Source organism: Carettochelys insculpta, chromosome 1, assembly GCF_033958435.1.
Source record: "Carettochelys insculpta isolate YL-2023 chromosome 1, ASM3395843v1, whole genome shotgun sequence".
Classification (NCBI taxonomy): Eukaryota; Metazoa; Chordata; order Testudines; family Carettochelyidae; genus Carettochelys; species Carettochelys insculpta.
The window spans coordinates 230,410,776-230,427,607 of NC_134137.1; the positions used below are offsets into that span (position 1 = coordinate 230,410,776).

Below are 16,832 nucleotides of genomic sequence, written 5' to 3' on the forward strand. Positions count from 1 at the left end.
GCCCAGCTACAACCCTGCCGCTATTTGTGGAGTCCACCTATGGAAACACAGAAACAGAGGAGGAGCCAGAAAACGTTAACTTCGTATTCAAATTCTATGGAAAGGAGCTAGTCTGATCCATTGTCCGCTCTCATCTTGACCACAGCAGAGCCCCTTCTGTGCACAGCCCCAGCAAAGGGGTTCCTGTGGGTTCTCAAAGAGGAGACAGAGGGTGCCACAGAAGTGAGATTCTTCCCCACAATATATATTTCAAGTAGGAGTCTCTCTCAAGTAGAGTTACTATATCCTCCACACATGCATAAGTGGAAGGGCCAGTTCATTCATAAATCCTGGTGTAAAGGTGAGTTAAAGTTAAAATTAAGGATGGGGAACTGGGAAAATTTATTTAAAGTTATAATTCTGCAGGGGGGTTAAAAAATTCGGACTGGGGAATGATGAGGCATTTTAAATGTGGGCAGGGGTCCTGGAAAGAGATACACAGACCTCTCATAGAACTGGAAGGGACCTCAGGAAGTCATCAAGTCCAGTCCCCTGCCCTCTTGGCATGACCAAGCACCATCCTTTTTTTTTTTTTCAATCTATTTGCCCCAGAGCCCTAAATGACCCCCTCAAGGATTAAACTCACAACCCAGGTTTTAGCAGGACAATGTTCAAACCACTGAGGATAAGGACTGCAATACTGGGTCGTATTCATGGCCCCTTAAGCCCAGTATCTTGTTTTCTGACAGTGGTCAGGGCCCATGCTTCAGAGAAAATGAACAGAACAGGGCAATTATTGAGTGACCTAGCACCAGTGTCCGCTCCCAGCTTCTGGCCATCAGAGACTGAATGACAGCCAAGGCATAAGGTTGAGTCCCTGACTATTTTGGCTAATAGGAATTTTCACTCCAGGAAAATATCTAAGTTTTTTTTAACCCAGTTATACATTCAGCCTTCACAACATACCCTGGCAATGAGTTCTATGTGTTGTGTGAAAATATTCTTCCTTCTGTTTGTTTAAAACCTGTTTCCTATTAAAATAAAAAAGCAGTCAAGTAGCACTTTAAAGACGAACAAAATAATGTATTAGGTGAGCTTTTGTGGGACAGACCCACTTCTTCAGACCATAGCCAGACCAGACCAGACTCAATATTTAAGGCACAGAGAACCAAAAACAGTAATTAAGGTGGACAAATCAGAAAAAAAATGATCAAGGTGAGCAAATCAGAGAGTAGAGGGGTAGAAGGGGGTGGAGGGGAAGGTCAAGAATTAGATTAAGCCAAGTATGCAAACGAGCCCCTATAGTGACTCAGAAAATTCCCATGCTGGTTCAAACCACATGTTAATGTGTTGAATTTGAATATAAAGGACAGTTCAGCAGTCTCTCTTTCAAGAGTGGTGTGAAAATTCTTCTTCAGTAATATGCATACTCTTAAGTCATTAACAGAATGGTCCACTCCATTAAAATGATTTGGTCACCTTGATCTTTTTTCTGATTTGTCCACCTTAATTACTGTTTTTGGTTCTCTGTGCCTTAAATATTGAGTCTGTTCTGGTCTGGCTATGGTCTGAAGAAGTGGGTCTGTCCCATGAAAGCTCACCTAATAAATTATTTTGCTAGTCTTTAAAGGACTACTTGACTGTTTTTTTATTTTGATAGTATATATACTAGCACGGCTCCCAGTCTGTTACTGTTTCCTATTAATTTCATCAGGGAACCCTGTGTTATGTGAAGGGATAAATAATACTTCCAGATTCATTTTTCTCCCCACTGTTCTTGATATTATACAGTTCTCTTGTATCTCCAATCAGTCATCTACTTTCTAAACTAAATAACCCACCCTTTACATCTCCTCGTGTGGAAGCTGTTCCTTCTCTGTACTTTTTCCAAGTCTAATACATCTTCTTTGAGATGGTTTTTAATATGCTGTTCTCTTTTTTGACTATCATTGCACAGTGAGCAAATATTTTCCAGGAACTATTCACAATGACACCAAGATTTTTCTCTTCAATGGTAACAGCTAATTTAGACCCACTCATTTTGTGAGTATCATCAGGACTATTTTTTCCAATTTGCATGACTTTGCATTTATCAACATTGAATTTCATCTGCAATTGTGTTGCCCAGTCATACAGATTTATGAGAATCTCTTTCAGAGAGGTAGCTGTGCTAGTCTATATCTTCGAGAATAACAAGAAGTCCTGTGGCACAGATGAAGCAGATCTTTGCCCACAAAAGCTTATGTTGCAAAATATCTGTTAAGTCTATAAAGTGCCACAGGACTTCTTGTTCATGAGAATCTCTTGTAACTCTGTTCAGTCAGCTTTGGATTTAACTATCCTGAGCAATTTTTATCATATGTAAATAATGTAATCTCTATAGCTCTTCACTGGATCATTTATGAATATGTTGAACAGCACAAGTTCAGAACAGATCCCTGATGGACCTCAATATTTATCTCTTCCCATTGTGAAAACTATTCCTGTCTTTTGTTTCTTATCTTTAACCACTTTCCAATCCATGAGAGGGCCTTTTCCTTTACCCCATGACAGCTTACTTTGCTTAAGAGCCTTTGGTGTGAAAACTTGTCAAAGGCTTTCTGGAAATCTAAGTATGTTATATCCACTGGATCCTCCTTGTCCATGTGCTTGTTGACCCCCGTCAAGGAATTCTAGTAGATTGGTGAAACATGATTACCTTTTATAAAACCCATGTTGATCCTTCACCAATATATCATGTTCATCTATGTTCTGATAATTCTGTTCTTTACTAGAATTCAGTCAAATTGTCTGGTACAAGAGCTAGGCTTACTAGCCTGAAATTGCCAAGATTGTCTGTGGAGCCTTTAAAATAAAAGGGATTACATTAGCAATCCTTCATTCAGCTGGCACAGAGGCTGGGGTAAACTACATACCAGTTTGTAAGTCTAAAATTTTGCATTTGAGTTCCTTCAGAATTCTTGAGTGAAAACCATCTATTGACAACTTATTGCTGTTCATTTTATTAATTTGTTCCAAAACCACCTCTTATTAACACCTCAGTCTGGGGCAGTTCCTTGGATATGTCAGTTCACATTTTCTGCCATGTAGACTAATGCAAGAAATTAACTTTGCTTCTTTTTAATGATCTTCTTTGAGTGCCATTTTAACACAGTGATCACCCAGTGATCCAAGAGTTTCCTGCTTCTGAAGTACTTTAAAACATTGCTATTAGTATTTGTGTCATTTTCTAGTTTTTCTTCAATTTTTTGGTCTGCCTAATTATACTTTTACACTGGACTTCCCATGATGCATGACACCTATGTGTGGTTCACTTATGCTCCTATTTTCCTCAGTGAGATCTGACTTTCAATTTTTAAAGGATGGACTGTTTGCTTCTCATTATCTCTTTAACTTTGACATATGTTTTTTTTTTTTTTTTGTCTTCTTACTGATTTTTTTATTTGGTGTGTACATTTACTTAGAACCTCCATTACAGCATTTCCAAATAGTTTACAGGCAGCTTGAAGGCACTTCCTCTTGTGACTGTCCCTCTTAAATTCTATTTATGTAGCTTCCTCATTTTTGTGTAGTTACCCTTTTTGAAGTTAAATGCTACTGTGGTGGGTTTCTTTGGCATTTTTCTCTACTACGAAAATGCTGTCTCTGATTACATTATAGTACTGTGTGGTTCAGCTTCATTGACTTCTTTGACCAGGTCCAGAATTCCACTTAAGACTAAATCAAGAAAACTCCCCTTGTGAGTTCCAGGACCAGCTACTCCCAAGCAGTCGTCAATGGGCACCTAGAAATTTTGTCTCTGTATCGTTGTCCTGAAGTGACATGTACCTAGTTAATGTGTGGACAGTTGAAATTTCCCATTATTATTGGGTTTCTATAGCACCTCTCATCTCCCTGAGCCTTCACCACCATACACTGGTGGTTGGTACCATATTCCCACTTCTATAATAGCTACCATGCCCGGACTCATTCAGTGGTCAGGAGCTGCCCTGTATTAATCCTAAAGGCTTTTTTAAGTCTCTCAGGGGTGCAGTGGAGGATTTGGCTGTGCGTCTCTGAGCCCTGCGCTCTCTGCTGCCACTAGACTTCATCTTCCCCCTGGCATTGGGCTCTTGTCCTCCACCTCCCATGGCTAGAGAACCACTCCCCAGGCCCACCCCTTCCCCAAGCCCTGTGGCATGTTAGTGTAAGGGCCAAAGGGGCAGTGGGCATGAAGGGCCCCAGGCTCCATAACTACATTGTGTTTAGACAAATCGCTTCAATGGAACAAAAGAAACGTGCCACATAATTGTTATATTAAAATTTCAGTGTCATTGTATTATGCGCCACGAGGAAGCAGGAACGGAGGTGACAGTGAAGTGATAACCCTGCACTAACAGCGTAATACACTGGTTGGGGGGGTAGCACTGAGTGGTCCCAGGGCCCCACCCGCTCTTACTCCGCCCCTGGGCGGGGCAGAGCCCGAGCCAGTAAGGGGCTGCCAGGGAGAATCCAACCTCAGCCACGCCCCGGCGCCGCGCCTGCTCAGGGTGGCGCTGCGCTCGCCGCCCGGCTCCTCCCGGCCGCAGCCGCCGCTCGGAGCGCGTGACAGAACCTTGCCGGCGGCGGCCGAACCCTGACACGTCGCTTCGCTTCCGCTTGCGGCGGGCTGGGAGCGGCGCCGCGCCGCGCCGGGAGCAGCTGCGGCCACTATGATGTGCGGGGGGCTCACGGGCGTGCAGCCGGCAACCCCGGAAACGCAGCAGATTGTCGATGAGGTGAGGGCGGGGCCCGGGGAAATGGCCGTGCGAATTTATGCCTCGCAAACAGCGGGTAGGGGGCTGGGACCCGAGCGACGAGAGGAGCTGCTGCTGCTGCTGCTCGGGGCGGGAGGGGTTTGCCTGCCGCGGAGAGGGAGGCCGTGTGATGGCGCCGTGGGGACATCTCAGGAGGTTGCGGCGTGCACGGAGACCTGGTGCTCATCTGTACGGCAGGAGCAGCCGGGGCTTAGGGGACACCTTGGGGGAGTTCGTCCTGCTTGAAGAAGGACAGGCGCAGAGAGGGAGGCGGGCTAGTCTGTACCCTCACAGACCGGACCAAACCCAACAGCCTTCCTGTAGCGCCTTCAAGACTAACAGAATAACTTACTAGGTGATGAGCTTTGGCGGCACAGAGCCACTTCTTCAGATGTGAGGCAGTGGCTCTGCCCCAGGGAGGCTCATCGCCTAGTAGATTATTTTGTTAGCCTCGAAGGTGCTGCAGGACTGCTGGTTTGCTTCGAAGAAGGGCAGTGAGACACTTGTTGCCACGCAGCAACATCCGGCTCTGCCAAAAGGGAGGGGCTGAGCTGTTTGCCCCGGAACTCGCAAACTTGAGAACTAGGACGTCATTGCGTAAGGATGAGAACAAAAGATGTCTACCAAAAAAAAAAAAACTACTCTAGCGAGTTCATAGGACTTAGCTGTGGCTCTGCTATGAAACCTGTGTAAAGTCCCTCCCATGGGCAAGCCAGAAACCAGATTGGAACTAATAACGTTTCCCCTGGGGACAGAGGGAATCTAATCTCTGCCAGCCCTGTGTCTGCAATAAATCACAATGGACTCACTTCTGTCCCATCTAATTGGATCTGATGAGATCATCAAAAATGTGCATAATCAGGAGAGGGGGCAAAGAGCTTTCTCACCATTATTTTAAGAGGTGGAGTTGTTTTTAAATTAGCTGACCCCTGCCAGAATGGCATTAAAACATACCTCCCTGAGGGGCTCATAGAATTGGAGGACTGGAAGGAACCCGAAAGGTTGTCTAGTCCCGTGTGTGGATGGCAGGACAAGGAGCAGGCCTACACCACAGGGAAAGGTAGAATTAATGTGGGTAATTCCAGTTGTATTTATTAATGTGGCTAGAGTTAGTGTACTTTAATTCTAGCTTCTGCACTGCCTCCAATGAGGGGGATCAACAGGAGCCTGCACTTCTGTCCACTTCCCTAACTCCTGATGGGAAGTAGGGGATAGGAGTGCTGAAGTCAACAGGGGTGCCCTGTAAATTGGATTTAGTGCATCCCCACTAGGCATGCTATCAAACTTGGGAAGATCAACCACAGCAAGGTCCATCTTCCCTGTAGTGAAGGTGTACCCTAAGTTAAGTATTATCATTAGCCCATTCCTGACAAGTGTTTGCATAGCTTTCTCTTTATGCAACCTCTGCTATTGGAGGTATTGTATTAACCTTAGGCCATTTATTCCAGTGCTTAACTACCCTAAGAGGAAGTCTTTCCTAATGTCCCATCTCCTTGCTGCAATTTAAATCCATTGGTTGTCCTAGTCTTGGAGGTGAAGGAGAGCAGTTTTGTGTACTTGAAAACTATTATGATTGTGTCTCCTCTCAGTTTTCTCTTCTGCATGCTAAAGAAACCCAGTTTTTTTTTAACCTTCCTTCATAGATCATATTTTTGACGTTTAGTCATGTTTCTTGCTATTCTCTGGACTGTCTCTAGTTTCCCAGCATCTTTCCTGAAATGTGGTACCGCCAAATACACAACACTCTAGCTGAGAATTAATCAGCAGAGAAAAGCGGAATTGTCACAACACTCCTGCTGATACAGCTCAGAACTGTGCAACACTGTTACACTGCTGACTCCTGTTTAGCTTGTGACTCCTGTTGAGCTTGTACCCTGCTATGACCTCCAAATCCCTTTCTGCCCTACTGTCTTTTCTAGGCGCGGAGAGGTAACCATATTAGTCTGTATCTCTGCAAAACAAAAAAGCAGTCATGTAGCACTTTAAAGACTAAAAATAGTTTATTAGGTGACGGGCTTTCTCCCAGAGCCCTCCAGACACATGCACGCGCACACAGCAGGCTGCCCCTTCGTCAGTGGGCCTGTGGGTGGTGGGGTGTCACAGTCCCTGGCGTCTAGGCCTCCTTCCCCCCTGCCCAGCCCCACCACACCCCAGTGCCTGAAGGCCCCCCTTGCCAGGGAGCCCCCTCCCACCTCCCTTTGCCAAGCCTGTGAGCTGTGCATGCCTTAGCTCCAGCAGGACAGCCCTGACAGTCGACATGCCCACTGCAAACTGCTGAGACACAGTGCGGTACCTGTCCAGGGTGGCCAGCTTCCTGATGACAATGGCCATGTGCTTGTCTGTGGTCAGGGTGGGCTGCATATGGGTGTCCTGGTGGCGAAGGGCGGGACGAGCCTGCTGCAACGCTCCAGGAATGTTTCCTACCATGTATGGAAATCCCGGAGCCGCCGCACGTCATCCCACTCGCCCAGGACCAGCTGGTCCCACCAGCTGGAGCTGGCCGAGTACCTCTGTGTGCTCCTGGTCACCTGTGGAGGGGAAGGCAGCTGGGGCCATGGTGGGTTGGGCTCCTGAGCCCAGATGCCAGATCTCTGCCACGAGAGGAGCTGGAGGGTGGCCACGGTGATGATGGCTAGCAACCCAACCAGTGACTGCATGTGGGTCCAGAGCTGCTGTGGGTCCCTGGCTCTCAGGTCTCAGCTACAGGACCGTGCAAGGGCTCTGCTGTGCTCGGGTCAGCTCGGCAGGCCTCAGAATGTGGGGGGGGGAGGGGATGCTTGTGAAGAGCCCTTTAAGGGTGCGGCTGGCCAGCCACGTGACCCTGTCTGTGACATTCCCTGGCCCTCTCTTTTGAAAGAGCAGCCAGGGCCGGGCGGCCTCGCTCATTTGAAAGAGTGGATCAGTCTCTCAGTCTGCTTATGGTGTGTGGCCACGATCTTTCGAAAGTAGATTTCCTGGAAGAGCTCTTCCGGAAGACCTCCTTTCAGAGGACTGCTACAGTGTGGATGTAGCCTAGGTGTGTGCCACTCTCCTTTTGCCGTTGCTTGGTGAAGCTGCCATACGTGTCAAAACAACTAGCCTTGTGCAGTGAGCCCCATCAGGAGGAAGCATTTCAAAAATTCTGGGAAGCTGCACGGTTCCAGTAAGGGCTGTGGTTTCTGTTTGGCAGCCGCTTTCAGTAGAAGAGCGGTGTCCGATTATTGGGGAGTTTCTGTCATCTATGTGTTTCCTTCTCAGAGTCTGAAAGGGGCAATTCCTTCCATAATAAAGTCTAGGGGTGTGGTTGTCTGTGGTAGGATGATAGGTTGACTGGCCAGGAACAGCTGTCTCTTTGCTGTGTCTGGAGTAGCAGCTAAAAGCCATGCAGTTGCAGATATTGCTCAAGGTCCATGCTGTGCGAACTCTGTGCCCAGGTTCCTTGTAGGCCTTATTCTAGTCTGAAATTGCTGTGTCATGTCGGCTTCCAGCCATTGGATTTTTTTATGTTTGTGTCTGGAGGATCGATTAACCCTATACAGCCAGAACTCTTTCCATGTGGTGACTTATGGACTGTGATCAAGAGCTCTTTTCTTCTGGAGAAGCTAAACAGCTGGAGCTTGCTTAGGCCATGCCTATGCTAAAGGGAGAGGTCCAATTAAGATATGCGACTCAAGCTGTGTTAATTATGGAGCTGGAGTCAATATACCATAATTCGAGTTTCCAAGCCATCTCCAGTGCAGGAGATTGACAGAAGAAAATGCTTCTATCAATTTCCTGTACTCCTTGCGAGGGGCAGGAGTACCCATGCTGACCAGGGCTCTGGGTGAGTTTGGTTTAGCATGTCCCTACTGGACTCACTGAATCAAACTCTGGAAGATTGACTGTGGCAGGGTCGGTCTTCCCTGTAGTGCATACATACCCTGTGTTTCTCACTGCAAAGCAGGTTTTCCAGAACCTGAATCGTTGTAGTAGCTCTTTTCTGAGCCCCTTCCGATATGTCAACCTTGGTTTTGAAGTGTAAACACCAGAACTGGGGACACAGTTCTGTAACGGGCTCACTGAATGGTGACATGATGGATATTTCTCTCTCTGTTCCTACTTCTTTCTTTGAACTGTATTTGCTCATTGCTTCGGGGTGTGCTCATTTATCATGGCTACTCTTTGGGGAGAGGAGGATAATACAACCAAGGTGCTGCTTGTGTAACTTGTGTTCTTGTGTGGCCCTCCACTTCTCCCTCCTGTCCGTTCCTTCCCCCCTCCCAGTGGAGCTAACCCACAGGACCTGCGCTCCCCGCAGCTGGGCTCTTCCCACCCCAGAATCAGATGAACAAACACACGCACAGGCCACTAGAGCACATCTGAGAGGACCAGTTAGTCAGCACTCACAAGCTGACCCCTTAGATGCCTCTGGACTCAGTGGCTGGGTGGCACAGCAGTGCCAAGCTGTGACCCTCATGTGCCCTTGGACTCAGTGGGCTGGTTTTAAACAGCACTTTAAGCTGCCAGCCCCATACACCTCCAGGGTCAGCACATCGCTATCCTCACTTCCATGCCACAACCGTCTGCCAGTAACCCACTTGACGAGCACTTACAGCACCTTAATAAAGTCCCCGTGGGGCTTCTCCCTGTGAGCGTCCCTCCCACAACTGATGATGCCCGTCGGTCACTGGCTCTTGTGAGTCAGTGTTTCGGTGGTCATAGTCAGCCCCTGAGCTGTGGTCTGCATGGGGGGTGGAAAAACAAAATACGCTGACCCAGAGTGTCTGCCCAGTCTCTAGCACTCATTCTGCAGTCGAAAATTACTGAGGCTGCTGTTACAGTATCACGGGATTTTTCTTTCTGCTTAGTGCTGCAAAATTAGCTCCTTGGCACTTCAGTTGTCTGTGCGCAGAACATTTGCTGCAGCTTGGCTTCTAAAGCTGTGACGGGTACACTCAGTACAGGTTGATCCTCTCTAGTGTGGCCCCCTCAGGAACTCGCTGGTACCAGACCGCAGGAGGTCATATTGTCTAGCAGCATTGGCAACGCGTCCATGGCTTGCTGGGCTCTTATAAGACATTTAGGGGTAAATTACAGCCAAATAACAGCACAGAGCACTGAGACCCGGGACTGGCAGCTGTGAACACAGGAAAACTTGGCCAACCTAATAAGTGGACATCCAGCGAACTAAAATCATGCTGGGCCATGGATGTTGTCAGACCAGAGCGTGCCAGACTAGAGAGGTTCAACCTCTAGTGCTCTAGCAGGTGAAATTGGGCCAAGGCTGATTGTGCCCTTTGTGGGTTGTATCTTCCCATTAGAAGGTACGAGGTTGCCGGGAGTTATTTCCTTTTTGTCTGGGGGGAGTCAGGCTCAGGGAAGAGTTAGAGCTTCATCGCTTCACTTTGGAGTTTTGTAAGAGTCCGTCTCATGGGGTGGGGTAATGCGGGTAGAGGTTGGGAGCCCTTCACCAGCAACGCTGTCCAGAGCTCCCTCTCCTACTTTGTGATAGGGCAGATGCTAGTAGGGGGAGGGGGCTTACAGCTCTGCTCAGAGTGAGTTCTTGGTCTTGTCTTCTCCTGCGTGGTGGGAGGGGGGAGGCCTGGATGCAGGAATCTTTTTATATGCATTTCCACTCTGTAGTTTCACAGGTGGAGGGATACGTAGCTATGCACCAAAAGGGGGTGAGACCAGCTATGCAGAGCTTGAAGCAGGGTCTATAAGGCTGCATTCGTGGTTAGTATTAGTTATTTGTCCTGTTCCTGAAAATAAATTTTGAAATTATCTGTCTCTTCAACCTATATGCGGTAGCTAGCTTGTTTCTGTGGTGTGAGCGCAGAGAGACAACCAGTAATGTGTGACTTCTTTCAGGTTGTACCACTGCTTTTGTGTGTGATTATTACAGGTCACTTCCTCTCTCTGTGCTGCAATTTTCCATTCTGCGAAATGGGGCTAACAATTCCTTGCTCACAAGGGGTTGTCGGCCTCAGTCAGTGATCAAAGAAGCTTTGAAATTCAAACCCCTTGTTACTTTAAAACCCTTTTTATGTTATCGTCAGTCATAAGTAGCAGGTATCGTACTCTGAAAGACCCATTAAACAGACCTTCAAAAGTCTTGCACTTAAGATGCCTTCAGTTATACTCCCATAGGAAATGAGATCCTGTTTCTAACAGGATTTAAACAAGGGCCTCCCTTCTTCCCCTTAAGCAGAGGAGGGAAGTGAACCTACGTCTGCTGCATTCCACATGAGTGCGGTGAAGAGTGCAATGAAAAGTTTGTCCCCCTCCTACCACCACTGCTCTGCCCTCACTTTGTGTGAACAAGACACACAGGTACCACACTGTTTGTCATGAGAACCTATTCAGGCACGTCAACCGCCTGACACCAATGAGTGGTCTTGTTTGGGCATCCCTAAGCAGGGAAAGGCAAATCCCTGCAGCCCTGGCTGAGGCACCAGTCTCCTTTAGAAGGCTGGAGGTTGGTATGCCTCTGTTGTTCACATCAGCTAGCCTCTGTTAGCTTGGGCCACTCGCTGCCTAGCATGTTGGCTTTTTGCGGCTCTCGGTCTAAGCTGCCTAGTTTTTACAGTTCATTGTAAAGGGAACCAGGGTGCCTAACTCAGGCTTCATGGATCACGGTGAGCTGCCATAAAAATCAGAAACACAGCAGAGGTGTGGCAACACCTGAGTCCTTCTGTGTGTCCATAACAGGTTTTAATTTTGAAAAGGAATCTGGAACGAAAGAGAACCCTCGGTGCCAAGAGGAATGGGTGCGTCTGTTTGACACAGTGTGTGTGGTTTTTTTGGTTTTTGGTTTTTTTTTTTTTTTTAATATCAGCTGTAGACTTCAAAGCACCTTCCATAGGTGGGTCAATAAGCGTTTCCCGCCACTTAGAAGGAGAGACTGAGACTCAGGCAGAAGAAATAACATTAGTACCCTGAAACAGAAACCGCATGGGCAAACACCGCACTCAAAACAGCAGGGCTTTTCTAAGCACGGTGGTGCGTTCCCAGTAAACCTCGTAGGAGCATTACTGGGGGAGTTTAAACTAAAATGCCATGGAATAAGTTACACAGTTTGTGCAATGCAACTTATGTCGAGCTAGGCTTAGCCCTAGCCTCAGGTTTTTAGGGAATAGTGCAAGAAATTGCCATCTCTGTTACATTATGCTTCCTGGAACATCTCCTATTCTAAACATTATGTTTCTGAGAAACATGACGAGCTACAGACGTAGAGATACTGTGAAAGTGTGACCTGTACCATGTCACAGAGCCACCAACAGCGGAGCTCATGGATTCCAGACTTCACATCTGCCTTGAATAAGTAGTAAAGGTTCTCTTTTGTTTCCTTCTTAAGGTGAAGCAACATGTGGAAGAAAAAGAAGGGAAGACGTTTGATGTTTTTATGGCTGTTGAGTATAAAACACAGTTGGTTGCTGGAATGAATTACTTCATCAAGGTACAGAGCAGTGGGGAACTGAATTTTATAGCCATAGTACCTTATGCTTGTTCAATCAATTAATTACAAAGGCTACGTCTATGCTAGCCCCTTGCTGACGGGAGGGGCATGGTAACGAGCGAGTTGGGAAGATGCTAATGAGGCCCTGCCATGAATGTATAGTGCCTCATTAGCATAATGGCAGCCACATGTGATTCAAAAGTGCTGCGTTCGAATCACGTGCCACCCGTGTAGAAGGGAGCCTTTCGGAAAGACCTCCTGCACTTCAAAAGCCCCTTCTTCCCAAAACTAAATAGGAATAAGGGGCTTTTGAAGTTCGGGGGTCCTTTATAGAAGGTCCCCGGCTACACCGGTGGCGCATGATTCCAAAGCGGCATCTTCAAACCATGCGCAGCTGCCCTAAGGCTAATGAGGCACTGCATATTCATGGCAGCACCTCATTAGCATCTTCCCACGGCACTCATTACCATGCCCCTTCCAAAACGAAGGTGCTGGTGTCAACATAGCCAAAGAGGTCCCTGTGATTTAGTCCTTAGAATGAGTGTCACAGAGAAACTCGCCCCTTTAAAAGGAAGATCTAAGTGCAAAACTGTGGGAAGACTGGTCACTGTCAGGCAAGGGGGCCACTGGATCAAGACAAAAGTGTTCCCATATGTTCACTTGCTGTTAGTGCCCTGAACATAGAGATGGGAAAACTCCACTGTATGTTTGTTCATTGCGGGCCCCAAACAAGCCATTCTTCCCTGCAGTGACACCATGCAATAGCCATGTGATTCTCAGGAAGGTGTTTCAGTGTTTGTAGTTCGAGGTCAGTTTAGAGCTTTTCAGTCTCATTAATAAATTACCTCTTCTACCGCCAGGCTCAATGAGTATCCTTATCCTCACTTTACACATGAGAAACAGCCTTTGTGTGTCTGAGTGACTTGCCTCAGAGCCATACAATGAATACAGTAAACCCTTGAATTACACGGGGGTTGTGTTCTTGCAACCCCCCACATAACCCAAATTTTTGCACAAGTTGGTGGGGGACAGGCAACCAGGCTTCTGCCTCGTTCCTGGCTGCCCTGGGCTTGCAGGAGCTGGGAAACAGACCAGCCCACCAGAGTGGCACTGCCACTTGGTTCCCAGGTCCCCCCTACTTGCAGGACCATGGTGGGCAGGTCAGTTTTCTGGCCGCTTCTCCCTGCCTTCCTCCAGTGAGGAGTAACGTGCATTTTGAATCCATGTATTTTGAGGGGAAGAGTCAGGAAATGAGCTCATCTGTGCCCCAGCAAGTAGACAGGCCCTCCTCTGCTCTCATTTCCTTCCCCCAAACCCACATGCGAAAATGTCCATTCCCTAGAAGGCTTTTATCCCATGGAATTTACTCTCCCTTTCTGCTTACCTTTCAGGTCCATGTTGGCAACGATGAGTTCTTTCACCTGAGGGTTTTCAAAAGCCTTCCTCATGAGAACAAACCACTGAGCCTCACCAGTTATCAGAGCAGCAAGACTCAGCACGATGAGCTGTCTTACTTTTAGGGGGGCCTCTTTGAAAGAGCTGCTTTGGTGTTTCGTGTTTTTTTTTTAAGGCTATAACATGACATTTCCTATGTTAGTGAATAGAATGAAAATGTTCTTAAAACTGTGGCTGTCACTCTAGTGTAAAACAGATGTAGCTCCATTGAAGTTAATGGAGTTAGGCTAGTGTAAAATCCAGAGTCTCTTGTAAGCTAAAGAGAAAGTAAGTGTAAACAGTACAAGTGTGATATAGAGCAGTGTAAGAACTAACACGTCTTCTAATCCTGCTAGAGTGGTTATGTGCCTTAAATTGCGTCTGTTCTTTGCATCTTGTTGTTCGGGAACTAAGGATTGAGGTTTGTGCAACTGGAGCAAACTTGACGAAGTTGACAAAGTAAAAAGAAATAGAATCTTAGTTGCTGGAAACAGAAATGCATCCTGGGTGATCAAATCCTGCACAAGAAAATATAGTTTCCAGTAGAGCTCATGTCGGATGTAAAATTGCTTCTTTACCAGATCTTAATCAAAAGCTCTTGTGAAGGGAAATTACAGAATGTATTTAGCAGGGGGTTCACTCTGTTCTCTTAGCTATTATAGCATAGCTCTAGTCAACTTTCCACAACAGTTGCGTGGGGGCACAGTGCATCGCTTATAGAATACCCCTCATAGTCCTGAAACGAATCAAGAACACAGTACCACATTTTTTTCTCTACCAGCTGCCAACAGTCTTTATTTTGCAGCAGGCCTTGGAATAGGTTAGGGCAGAGGGAAAAAGGTTTATATTAAGTTCTTCATTCTGGAAAAAGCTATTGGCTGACTTCCAGGGGAGGCCATCTGGTTGCCGGGGGTGGGGTGTGTGGAATTGTGCAGAACTTTGTATAGCTTGTTGAAGCCATCTAGGTAGGTGCAATGCCAATAGCAGCAACGACTAGTGCTGAAACTGATGAACTGTTGTTAAAGGTTGTAGTACATAAGGCAGCAGCATAGAGCCCTTTCTTGTTTGTCCTGGTCCTAGAAACCCTCACAAGAAACATACAGAAAGAAGCATCTTTGTACATGTTTGAAAATGACATTCTAGGCAGTAAGAAGAGGATCTTGATTAATGGAGAGATGTGTTGGAGAGCCATGAGCTCAAAGTAGGCAGAGGGGAACAGAGTCTATGGTGTGCAATTTCAATAATGTGAACACTGAAGAATTATCCTTGAAACTAGATTGGCAGGTGACTGAAAATGCAACATTTTTAATAAATGGGTTTGAAAATCTGGGGCGATGGATGGCAAAAGTAGAGCTAGATAATAAATCCCTGAGACAAATGGAAAGAGAGCGGTGCAGAATGTGACAGGAAGATTGAAAGGGAAAGTTCACAAAGTGGTGGTCCTTCCAGTGTCAATGTCTGGCACTCAGTATTGGACAGCAAAAAGAAGATTGGAATATTGAGATAATGAGCATCTTAGGTAAGAGCCTAAAAGTGTGTTCGAGGCGTGCTCAAAGTAACATCCTTAAATGAAAAAAGGAGGGAGTGGACGCTTAGATGGTTTGGGTGTGCACAGCACAGTCCCAATAACAGTGTGTGTGAGAGAGCCCCCGATCAAGATTGACTGGGGGAGGCTGGGAGGAGAGACAGAGGCTGACCCAACAGCAAGTGGTCAGATGTCGTCAGAAAGAAAGGCATGTTGGCGCTTAGCATTGAACAGAGTGTACCCCATTTGATGGGATTAACACAAGTATGAAAAAAGAATTTCATTTGTTGGTTCAATGAGATTTCAGGGTAAGACTGAACTCACGGCCAGCTCAGATTCTGAAGTGGGGACTAGTCTGTATTCTGTGAGGAGCCCAAGGAGGCTGGCTCACCTGCTCTGCAGGCCTTTCAAAGGAAACAGTTGTAAAAGAATGGAGGCCATATAGCATGTTGTGTTTCAATGGCTACGTGTACACGAGCCCAAAACTTTGAAACTGCCACGTACATGGCCATTTTGAAGTTTACTAATGAAGCGCCAAAATACATATTCAGCACCTCATTAGAATGCCGGCGGCTGCGGCACTTCGAAATTGACACTGCTCGCTGCCGCTGGCCTTTGAAATTACCTCACTCACCCTAATAGGGTCCACATGAAGAATACTGAAAACAAAGGGTTCTAAATAACTCTGAAAAAGCTGTACACCCAGGCCAGAATAAAGATGAACTCTGGCTTGAAGTATTTTCCCGGAGGTAAGAGCAGACATTTAGGGTAAGAAGTTGTATGTAACAAGCTTGTGGTGTGTGCTTGTTTTACCTTCATAAACTCACTTTCAGCTATCTGTTTTCACTTGCAATCACTTTAATCTTACTTTTTATGATTAATAAAAACACGTTCATCATCACGCCCAGTGTAAATAATTGGTACAAGGGGTGGGGACAGCAACCCCTGGGCATATCTCTCTTTCATTGCTAAAAGGGACTGCACTTATGAGCAAGTTGGGTTTTGGTCCCCTTGGGGAGTTGTTTTCCTGGGTGCTGAGCCCTTACAACTGAACCCTCCTTGAGCTGAACTGATTCAGTGTCCATGTTGGTCTCTCGTGGGACTGTAACCGTACCTCTGCGCCTCAGCTGGGGTAAATCAGAACTTCTCACCCAGCAAGCCAGGATGGTTGCGGAGCCTCAGAGGGCAAGAAGATGTGCATCTGTTGCTTGATCAGCACTCTGGAAGACAACCCCAAAGGTCTGTCTGTGAACCAACCCTCATGTATTATACTCTGGGTTGTGTATATTTGTGAAAAGGAGAAATTGTTAACGTAATCTGGCCGACCTGCACTGCCAAACATTCATAGCTGAGGATAAGGAAATACTTTTGCATATGCATGATGAATTCTAGAACCTGACAAGCAGCCGAATGGTCATGTGACTGTTCAACCAATAGTTGAAATGGGTGAGTATTGCTCACCAATCATATAGGTTAAAAAATGTCAGCCCTCTGGCTGCAGCTGAGATAAGAGAAAATAATTTCTGCTGAACCATTCAGCAAGAGTAGATGAATGGGCATGTGATATTCATTTGGCTGTTCTTATAGCGGCCCATGTTTTTTCTTTCCAGGATGCTTACATTCACCTCTGTCTTAGGTTTGCTTAACATGTATTGAAAAGTTGGTATGAAAGTCATCTCCCCTGCCACACACACCCCGTCCC

The 16,832-nt window shown here is 46.6% G+C and overlaps 1 protein-coding gene across 1 annotated transcript; it reads left to right on the forward strand.

Annotated features, from left to right (window-relative positions):
- The first annotated feature begins 4,480 nt into the window (after positions 1 to 4,480).
- LOC142016838 (cystatin-B-like) lies at positions 4,481 to 16,031 on the forward strand. The gene is made up of 3 exons (XM_075001184.1): positions 4,481 to 4,736; positions 12,070 to 12,171; positions 13,563 to 16,031. The coding sequence occupies exons 1-3, from the start codon at positions 4,671 to 4,673 to the stop codon at positions 13,689 to 13,691; spliced, it is 297 nt and encodes a 98-aa protein (XP_074857285.1). The 5' UTR covers positions 4,481 to 4,670; the 3' UTR covers positions 13,692 to 16,031.
- The last annotated feature ends 801 nt before the right edge of the window (positions 16,032 to 16,832 follow it).

Bases quoted from the DNA above. Each gene is read 5' to 3' on its own strand.
- LOC142016838 (XM_075001184.1), top strand. From the start codon at position 4,671: ATGATGTGCGGGGGGCTCACGGGCGTGCAGCCGGCAACCCCGGAAACG. The intron at 4,737-12,069 runs GTGAGGGCGGGG...TTCCTTCTTAAG, and splicing joins CGCAGCAGATTGTCGATGAG to GTGAAGCAACATGTGGAAGA. The intron at 12,172-13,562 runs GTACAGAGCAGT...CTTACCTTTCAG, and splicing joins GAATGAATTACTTCATCAAG to GTCCATGTTGGCAACGATGA.